General features: G+C 36.9%; 2 protein-coding genes across 5 annotated transcripts; one reads left to right on the top strand and one right to left on the bottom strand.

Moving 5' to 3' along the window:
• Positions 1 to 290: 290 nt before the first annotated feature.
• LOC105119124 (mitochondrial outer membrane import complex protein METAXIN-like) lies at positions 291 to 4,227 on the top strand. Its single transcript, XM_011017230.1, has 6 exons — positions 291 to 535; positions 1,886 to 2,220; positions 2,410 to 2,483; positions 2,648 to 2,708; positions 3,333 to 3,492; positions 3,738 to 4,227. The coding sequence occupies exons 1-6, from the start codon at positions 376 to 378 to the stop codon at positions 3,917 to 3,919; spliced, it is 972 nt and encodes a 323-aa protein (XP_011015532.1). The 5' UTR covers positions 291 to 375; the 3' UTR covers positions 3,920 to 4,227.
• Positions 4,228 to 4,612: 385 nt separating this feature from the next.
• LOC105119123 (uncharacterized) lies at positions 4,613 to 9,300 on the bottom strand. 4 transcript variants are annotated; one of them, XM_011017226.1, is made up of 5 exons: positions 9,158 to 9,300; positions 6,567 to 7,839; positions 6,040 to 6,251; positions 5,601 to 5,824; positions 4,613 to 5,465 (listed from the first exon to the last, which is right to left on the bottom strand). In XM_011017226.1, exons 2-5 carry the CDS (start codon positions 7,717 to 7,719, stop codon positions 4,736 to 4,738), a joined length of 2,319 nt encoding a protein of 772 aa, XP_011015528.1. In that variant the 5' UTR covers positions 7,720 to 7,839; positions 9,158 to 9,300; the 3' UTR covers positions 4,613 to 4,735. The 4 variants fall into 4 exon arrangements, with proteins under 4 accessions (XP_011015528.1, XP_011015530.1, XP_011015529.1 ...); XM_011017228.1 differs by lacking the exon at positions 9,158 to 9,300 and adding an exon at positions 8,336 to 8,794; XM_011017227.1 differs by lacking the exon at positions 9,158 to 9,300 and adding an exon at positions 8,167 to 8,323.
• Between the last annotated feature and the right edge of the window lie 887 nt (positions 9,301 to 10,187).

The following is a 10,187-nucleotide window of genomic DNA, read 5'->3' as shown; positions in this document are numbered from 1 at the left end:
CTCAACTTGATAACACATTGATCCAGGACTCGTCCTCGCTCAGGTTATTGAAAAGAAGAACAAGTTTTTTCTACTAAAACTACATCGATGTTTTTTTTTTTTTTTTTTTATAAAAATCAAAATTTATATTAACAAAATCAACTTCGTCGTAACTAGTTTGAGAGTTGGAGCCCATTCTCACAGAAAAGAGAAAGATTAAGAAGGCCCAACCCGCACTTGAAATGGGCCGAAGGAACAAAACTAGAGAATACAAAACCACCGCACACCATTTTTCTTTTCGGTGACTGAAAAACCCTATACCCTCACAGCTTTGAAGCCAAAAGAGGATCATCAGCAAATAAAAAAAAAAAAAGAAGAAGAAAATTTCAGAGAGAGATGCAAGAATCACAAGAAAGAGCAGAGTATACTCTTGTTGCAAGAAAACCCAGTTTCGGACTCCCTACTGGTTGTCCAATTTGCTTGCCTGTTTACATCCACCTCAAATTTGCTAGCTTTCCTTTCCGTTTGGATTTCAATAACACTTTCCCTGATTCAGGTATTCTTTTTTGGCTTCTTAATTTCATTCAATTATATTGATGTTTTTAAGTTCTTGTACTGGGTTTTTGCTTGTTTTTAGTTACTAATGGCTGACTTTCTGGCTGTTTTTTTGTTTCTATTTCGTTGAAGTTTGCTTCTTATGTGTTAATAGGTTAAAACCACCAAGATAAAAAACCTCATTTCTTTAGCCAAGTTCTTTTTCACGGAATGAATGTTAATTTGATTATGTTTAAGATGGCTACTGGTCATTTTTCTGTTACCGGCTCTGTAATTGTGTTTAAGTTCGATGCTTTCATTTCACTAAGAAATTTTAGAAATCTGAAAGTTGCTATATTGTTGCTGAATGGGTATGATGGGGTCATGGAATAAGTGAAGCCAAGATACATGCTTTCTAGGACTTCCATATTGTTTTAAAGAATGCCATTCTCATATGGGAAGGAGTTAAGTAATTAGTATTCAAGATTGCATTTGCTTTACCTGGACTATGTTTGATGGGTATTGGCTGTTTAATTGACAATACATGACAGCCAGTTTTCAATATTCTTGCTGAAAGCATTACAAGAATAATGAATATTTTTTTTGTTTTTGTTTTTATTTACTAGTTCCTGTGAAGAAATTGATACCTGAGTTGCTTGAATCCTTATTAAACAACTGGAGACATGGTTATGTCATTTGTTTCATTCTCAGTAGCCAGTTGTAGTCCCATTGAAGCGGAGAAAGTCCTACCCTTTATTATTCTTAAGGCTGTTCTCTAGACTTGAACCTATATCCTTGTTGCTGCAAACCCAAGATTTTTACCATTGAACCAAGCAATGGCCTAATAAAAACCATGTTAAGTAGTATGGGGAGAAACTATGTCTTCTTTTCTGTCACAACTAAGGTATCTCCATGTACTTTTTTTTGTTCTGAAATTTTATGTATTCTAAAGTCTAACTTCATTTTCTTGAGCCTTCAATGAAGGGCTTTCCTCTGGTAACTGGGCTTTCTGTTAATTTAGCTATGCTTTCACTTTTGTCTCTTATCATTTTGCCGGGGATTCTGTAGCATAGAACTGTAGAAGTCTACTGTTTTAATTATGTATGTGTAGTGAATCTTCTCTCAAAATCTGAAAGGTTCTTTTTTGTATTACACGGTTTCTTATGTATGCATGCATGTCTTTGCACTCACTTTCTCTATGTTACTTTCTCTCCGTGAAACTTCCAACCGCACAAAAAATTTGAATCTACTTTGTATTTATTTTCACGTGGGTGCGTGCTTTGCTCATGTTGTCTTATATGTGTGTTTTCTAAAATATATCATGCAAATATCAAAATTGCCTTCAAAACGCTTGTCTGACTTTCTATTTTAGATCAAATTCCTTACATCGAATCAGGCACTTATGTGGCCTTCAATGACGAGAATGGTGGGCTTATTGAACGTTTAAGGGAAGATGGCATTGTTGATTTGGATGCTGCTTTCTGCTCTCTCCCAGAATGGATATCAATGAAAGCAATGGTTAGCACCTGGCTTGCTGAGGCAGTCATGTATGAACTATGGGTGGGATCTGATGGAACTTCTGCCCGTGCAATTTATTATTCTGACCTCCCTTGGTTAATAGGAAAGGCTTTATTCATGAAACAAGTGTATCTTGTTAAGCAACGATTTGGGATAACAAAAGAAAATGCTGAACGAAAGGAAGCAGAGGTTACACTTCTATCATTGATAATCTTTTTTTGCAACTTGTTGATATGTGCGCTCTCTCTCAAATATGCACACATGCACCAGTGTCAAAAAGCATGCACCTGTGGAATGATTTTAGCCTTTTATATTTTTCTTCATTTTTCTGTTAATTTTCCTTCAGCATGGACTTGTGTTTTTCTTAATTCTGAATAGATTTACAAGAGAGCAAAAATTGCATATGGAGCTTTGTCAACCACATTAGGGGATCAAACATTTCTTTTTGAAAGGTGATTCTTTTGGATATCACGGTTAATATATATATTTTTTTCTTTTTTACAGGAAATTCATTAGGGATATTTTGGCTTCTATATTTTATTGAAGTTTGATGTCAAGTAAAATTTAATATTGACCTGCTAATGATGCACTCTACTTCGTTTTTCTGTTTGTGCAGGCCATCTAGTTTGGATGCATATCTCCTTGGGCATGTGCTTTTCACTCTTCAAGCATTACCTGTGAGTCACTGTACCATTTATCTTGCATGATCTGTGTGAGCTGACTGCTGCTATTTGTATGGTTGGAACGATTATATACAACTGAAAGTGTGGATATGCTTGACCTAGTATGATGGTGCCAAAAAAAAGAAAAAAAAACTACATTATACCATTCACTTTCTATTGTTGAATGCACAGGCATACCTAAAACATGATTAACCTGTTGGATATAACATGCTTCGGTGTTTGAGCAAGCTTATGAAGAGAATATTTACAACAAAATGTGTAGGATCTCAAACATATTGTTACATTCACATAGACAAAGAGCAGTTTGCATGTAAATTATGTTACCTTAATGAAAATCTCCATGATTACATGCAGCCTTGCAGTAAATATCTAACAATCAAGGCCCACTAATTTCTTTCAGGAATATGACAGCAATCTGTGCTGTTATGAAAGACATTACCATCAAAAAATCCTGTTGAAGTCATTTTCTTCTTAACATGGTTCCTACTCATTTGACTTTCACGTGATTTGCTATGGGTATTCTGTCTACGTAATATGGTGTGGTTCCAAGCATTTGACTATTCCGCCCTACTTAAATATTTTCACTGCTTTTTCTCTTGTTTTGTTCAATGCTATTAGGAATCATCAGTGCTGCGACTTGCACTCTTGGAGCACGGTAATCTCATACGATATGCTGAAAAACTTAAATCAGAGTACTTGGAGGGTGGATCTTCTTCTTCTGCCCCACAATTCCATTCAGAGGCTTCATCAACTTCAACAAGACGTCCTTCAAATTCAAGTAAGATATTTTCATCTTTCAATCACGTGTATATTATATTGGTTATCTGATAGTGTTTGAGTTGTGGATTGTTAAGTTACCGAACGAGCCTATGGATCGTGTTTTAGTCATCAAAATAACTGTTTGTTGTTTAAAATGCTTAAAGAAAAATAAAAACCGTTAGGAAATAATAGGTGAAAAAGTACCAACCATGTCTTTTTTTTCAAATACAATTCCTAACTTTTTTCATATGTTTTCAACACTAGGTTCAAAGACTAAGAAGCAACCCAAGAGGGAAAAGACAGAAGAGGAGAAAACTTTCAGAAGAAGGGCAAAATACTTTTTAGTAACACAGCTAGTTGCTGTTTTAGTTTTTCTATCTGTCATGGGCGGTTATGATTTTTCTGAGGTGGGGGTTGATGATGATGAAGGCTTCAGTTATGACTGAAGAAGCACCTGTTTTTCTTTGACAAATTTGTATTTTACTCGACCTTTTCTTTTAAAACCGTGAGAAGGATAATTTCCTTTTTACCTTTCATTCTTATATTCCATGTAAAATTTTTGAAGAATAATCATCCAACAGTTGAAGGTTATTAATTGTGTGCTTGATCAACTTTTCTTTAAGCACAGTAATAGGCGAACCTTAAGGTGGTTCAGAGAGAGAATTGTGGCAAATGTAGTTGGATGTTAATATTGAAAATTCAGAAAGACTCCTTCCTTGTTGCAGGAAATTTCCCCTGCAGTTATGTGCATGAATCCTCTGTAAATAATCAGCCTATAAGCAACCCATTCATTCCCATTGATTTGCTTCCAATTCTGTAAACATTGTTTCTGGTTCTTTGTTTACCATTTCTGGTGATATTCAGTTTTTTTATTGGTTGGTTCACCTGTTTGAACATCCCTGAGAAAGGTGACTGAGAGAATCATTTGACTGGTAGCAACTGAGAGAAGCTTTTTTTTTTTTTTTTTATTGGTTTCGACCAGTTCAAGTAACATTATTGGGACAAAATATGATGTCTGATAGCTTTGGTTGCTAAGAAAATAGATGAAAAAGATCGAGCCTCTGTATTTGATAGATTTTTCCAATCCCAGCTCCATTTCTAGAGGCCTCCCCGTGTTCTTCTTTGGTTAGCTTGGTAACTAATCAATCAAACAAATATATTAGCAGGAGCAGCAACTTTTCTACACTACCTTTGCCATATAGGTTATAACATATAATTTACATCAACGGTGCTAGCAAAATTATCCACTGGGATATCCTGAATTATGTTCCAGCCCTACTGGAACTCTGGGAGTTGACATTCTCCCATTGCTTAACAAGTTCTGCATATCCCTCTGCAGAACCAATAGCAAATTCAGTCAGTGAGCTCACTGCAACTGACATTCCTGCACAAAGTACCTTTATGGCAACTTCAGCCATTTTCTCTGTAGTCATTACATCTTCTACTTCACTAACCTCCATCAATTCCATACTTCTTCCTGATTCAGCTGAAAACCCAGCTCCAAATCTCTTTGAACTGACTGGGACCCTATGTGGATCGTCTCTTAGCTGCTGTGCATAGATAGACCCCATCCCAGCAGCAAAAAAATCTAGGCCATCAAGAACTGGCATCTCCTGCATTGCATCAAGAAACCTTGACCATTGGATGCAAAGCCCAAATATTGGAAAGGTTCCACTGGATCTACGAGGTGAGAATGGAAGTTTTGAAGTGTCAGGATCCAACCTAACACACCTGAGGAGCCAGCCGGTTAGCGCGTGAAGATAGGATCGTTGAGAAGTGATCCATGCCTCAAAACAGGCTCGCCAATTCCTGAGTTCTGTCTCGACGTTGGAAGCTGACCTGGCTAGCCGTTGAGGGTCAGCAACTGACATGGAAGAGTGCCGTTTTGCTTCAAGTTTTGAAGGTGTGCCGGCTAGTAAAAGCTTGGCTTCATCTAAAGTACGCTTCTGTGACTGGTGGCATTCTGCCATTACTTTCCACATCCTCGCTAACCTGTGGAACATGAATAGAAAGTTCAAGTCAGATTGTAGATATAAGAGACTTTATTTAAGCACTTTTCACTTCTCCGTGGATTGGAATACTTTTTATCATGGTCTGCAAAAACAGTACAAGTAATAGAGTATGTACCCTTGTACCAATTCCAAAAGTTGAGGCTGCAATTCTTCATCCCTTAAAGTTTCTATTCTCTTTGACACCGCTTCAACTGAGTGTATAGAAACCTTTATCTGAGTATGCAGATCCCTAATGGCTGTCCTTGTTTTATCCAGCACAGAGGGGTCCTCTCCTTTAACATCTTGGTTCCTGAGTTGCATACACTTCTTCTCATACGCAATTCGAACCTTCTCTCCACACTGTTTAAGAAGGTAAAGGAAGAAAATCAGTTGCAGATTAGTACAACACATCAATATAATTTAGTAATTACTACCATCAACCATTTTAATGTCCCTTTGTGCAGAATTAAACGTCCAATACTAAGCATGTCTAATAATTTCTACGGAATTCTATGCTAGAAAAACCAGGGCATCAGAATTCATCATTCAAGAAGTTATGAAGATTTGAGATATACCCTAACTTCTTGATAGAGCTTCTTCTCCCAGGCATATAATCTGTCCAACGTTGATTGGTGACTACCTGAGAGCATGCAAGATTCCTCTGAGAAGTCACTACTGCTATCACAATCTTCATCTTTAGAACTTGAAGAGTTGATCATAAATCTTGATGATGATGAGCGAGATGAAGCTGAGCGTATCAGTGCTACTGGATTCAACATTTTCATGGCTGCGGGATCATAAGATTTTCAGATGATATCTAGAGTACTCGAAACAGAGACAGAGTCACCAAGAGATTACATTAAAAAAAGGCTAGAATTTAATAAAGAAATCACATCACTACAAGCATTTGGTGAATGAGATCCAGACTAGGACTTTATCAAATAATTTTTCAGCTATTCATGTTCCAGACAGACTACGTGTCAAGAAATGCTGTTATGATTAGGCAAGTCTTACATCTTCTTTGGAAAATGGCAAAATATGCATGAAAGCGCATCTTATTTCAGACAGGGTTAATAAAACCGGAGCTTTAAAGTTCATTAACCTGTGAGTTCATTTGAAGTTGATGAGTACTGAGCTCTGCTGGACTCTAACAAATCCGACACCACCTTGGCTGAATTGCAAATAACTGTGAACTGATCTTCAAGATCCTTGATGACTTCTGCCATGTTTGTTGGCCTTCGGTTTACATAGACAGTAAAACCTGGTGTTTCAACCTTGGCGGCTTCACCATTACCAACTGCCATTTCTTGATTGTGAACCTCAACCTGTCCTGAATTTTGAGACCGTGATAGCTCTATCTTCACACTACCTTGTGTTTGCAATCCTGATTGTGGCCCATTTACTTCATGTTCACTTTCACATTCACATTCACAGTCACTATCAGTTTCATCATCATCCTCATCCTCATCTTCGTCAACATCTTCAACAAGCACTTCTTCTCTTGGGTAATTGGAAACAACCTTGGCTCGTTCTCCTGCTAAGTTTGCCTTGTTATCTGAGTCTTCTTGTTCAGTTTCATCTTCCAGGTCAGGAATCCCCTCTTCTTCTCGAACCTGCCTTAGTCCTCTCATGTCATCATCCATACCCATCTGATCAAGGCTGCTACGATTGGGATAGCCATAGTAGTCTAATGATGAAAATGGGTTCCAAAAGCCATCCCATTGTGAAGTTTGAGGAGACGGTGGAGGAATGCTGGGCCTATTGTTCGGGGAATACGAGAAGAACGAAGAATACATTGGTGAGGATTGCATCGCAAAGAATCCATCAGCGCCGTAATGATGCATTGGAGAGTACGATTCGACTCGGAATGTTTCCGGTGATTGAGGTCTCTCCTCAACTGAAACTGATTGGTTCCCCCCTGACCTTAAATAATTTACTTTCAAAGTCGAAGTAGGTCCAGATTGGATAGGTGCTGCAGAGAAAGATTTCGGCGAAAATGAGATGAAACCAGGACTAGTTTTCTTCACAGGCGTAAAAGGCGGTGTTATAAATGAATCTAAAAAGAACTCCCGGGGCTCGTCTCCTTCAACATAATCCCTAAGAGCTGCCAAAACTCTTTTCAAGGACTGGATATAAGCCAAGTGTCCTGATGCAAATCGTGTTCGCTGCTCTACAGCCTGCTTAATGTATCTTTTTCGATCTTTACAAAGCTGAACTGCCTCTTCTTCATCAAGCTTTGAGGTAGTACATCCCATTTCTATCTTTTATCTTCCCTTTCCCTCCCCACTCTATGAAGTTTTCACGCTTGGATCAAAACCAAAATCACAATAGTATCTCCTCTTGTACCTCACCAGATTCATATGGATTTTCTCTACCTGTCCAGCAAAAACAAAATTTTATTATTAACTATTAATGCACAGAAAGAAACATGAAGCAGATGGAAAAGAATTTCGTAATAAACGAGACATTCTTTTCTTCATCACATGCAATGATACAAGAAAACAAAACAGATTTTAAAAAAGTTGTCTGTGCTTTTCTTTATTTTCAAGTTAGAGAACAATATCTCACTTGCTTAACAGAACAAAGAAATTAAGATTCTTTTAAGTTTCTTTATGAGTTCTCTAGAAACCAAGAATTCAATTTCTCCAAATTGTCACATAGCAACAATAAAATAATTATATATGAAAAAGGTAAAAACTTGCACTTTGTTGAAAGAATTATATGCAAGACAGCCCCTCAAACCCCAAAAGCATGAATAATTTCCTAAGACTTGGAGGTGAATAATCATAAGCTGAAGAAATATATTTCAAGCTAAGAGAAGGACAAGAAAATTTTTATACAAAAGACAAACATGAGAGAAAGAAAAATTACCAAATGATACAAAAAGGAGTTCGACTGAATAAAGAGAGTCTATAAATGATTAAAGAGGGCCATGGTGCCAAACTGATGATTTTTAGTTACGAGTACAATAAGTAAGAAATGAAACAAGAAAAGAAGATAAAGGTTTAAAGTAGAGAAGAACATAAACAAAAAAAAGGCACCATTTTTGACCGATAACGTGTTGAAACCTGCAAATGCTGTAAGCAAAAACTGGAAAGAAATTAAATAATAGTAGTGGCCCTTTTGCAGTGATAAAAGCAGAACTTATCAGATGGAAGGAAAAAAAAAATCCAAAATGAGAAAATTAAAGAAAAAATAGCAAAACGCATAGCTGATGAGCATACAAGGAGGAGAAAAAGGATGAAATACTTGTTTGAATGAAAACACGAAGAGTGTGAAAGGAAATTGGTTTTGAAAAGAAAAATAAAAACCCATTAGGAAGAATCTGCTAAAACAAATTAAGCATCTCAAATAATTGGCTGCACATAAAAGAAAATTTATATTCTTATAAGTACTAAAATCCCCAGATAATAAAAAATAAAACAAATAGTAAGCTGTGTTTCATAAGAAAAAGCAAAGAGCTAGACTATAAATGAACAGAAAATCCTGAAGAAACCCAAGTCAGGATTTTGAATATAAGAACGAAAAACAAACACAGCACTCATGCTAGAGGCTATGTCTGTATAGAAACATACATGCACAGAATAGAAGCTCTCCTCGAGAAGAGCTAAAAAAGGGAAAAAAAAACTAAATGATCATTGTAAGATGATAAATAAAAGTAATGGAAAAATGGGTTATAATGAAGGAACATACCTGAGGAGTAGTGTAGTAGTAGCTACGGAGTCGAAGAGAAGGGTGGGAGAGATATTGCTGCAGACGATCAACTTCTTTCAGAGAGAGAGAGAGAGAGACGTTGAGAAAAGCAACGGTCAAAACTCAAATTAATGAACGAAAAGAGAGTAAAAACAAAAAAACATTAAAACATAAAATAAATAAAGTCATCGGATTTGGAGAACTAAAACGAAAGCAGACAACATGAGGATGGAAGGAAACCTCAATGCATTGATTGTAATCGCCCTCCCTTTTTACCTTTTATTTCACAAATGCCACTCACCTCAACCGAAGAAGTTGTCCTCTTCTGTAATTCTCTATTTTATGTCCTCTCTTGTCTTGGAGGCCAAGCAAAATCGAAGTAGTAGTTCTCGTGCCCAACCATTTTGTTTTATTTATATTTTTAGTTAATTTTTTTGAATCGTTTTAATATGAAAAATAAATTTTAAAAAATAAAAATAAATAAAATTTTACAATATTTTTAAACAAATATTACTCTTAAAACAGAACACCTCTCTCTCACACGTACTAGATGCCCAACCAGCTTGCGACCGAATTTCATTTATTTCCTTCGATATTCTCGTCCCAACACAGAGGGGCCCATTTCTAACTAATAGGGACCCATCAACTTTCTAATTCCGTGATCAAATCCCAATTAGCCCTCTGATCATTTCCAATCTGCACAAAGATTTTGTTGCTTTCGGGGTCTTGGTGGGGCCCATGAGTTAATCTGTATTCCATGCCATGGGAGGGCAATTAGATCGCTGAACAAGACAGGGTCATTTTTGTAATTTGGGGATTAGTTTTTGTTAGGAGGAAAGAGGGAATTTTGAAAAGCAATAAAGAAAGTCGGCTCTCAAAAGCAAAAGATGAGGGAACCTGGCCCTACTGCTAAAGACTCCTGGGGATGCCTCGATAACGGTTCCTTACAAAATTCCCCTCTCCTTCCCACACAAATATCAACAATGCCCTCCCTCCAGTTATTTCACAAAGATTAATGCTCTGTCCCTCC

This window comes from Populus euphratica, unplaced genomic scaffold (genome assembly GCF_000495115.2).
Source record: "Populus euphratica unplaced genomic scaffold, PopEup_1.0 scaffold2537.1, whole genome shotgun sequence".
NCBI lineage: Eukaryota > Viridiplantae > Streptophyta > Magnoliopsida > Malpighiales > Salicaceae > Populus > Populus euphratica.
Note: the sequence above shows the minus strand (reverse complement) of the source record. Positions and strands in the feature narration are given on the sequence as shown.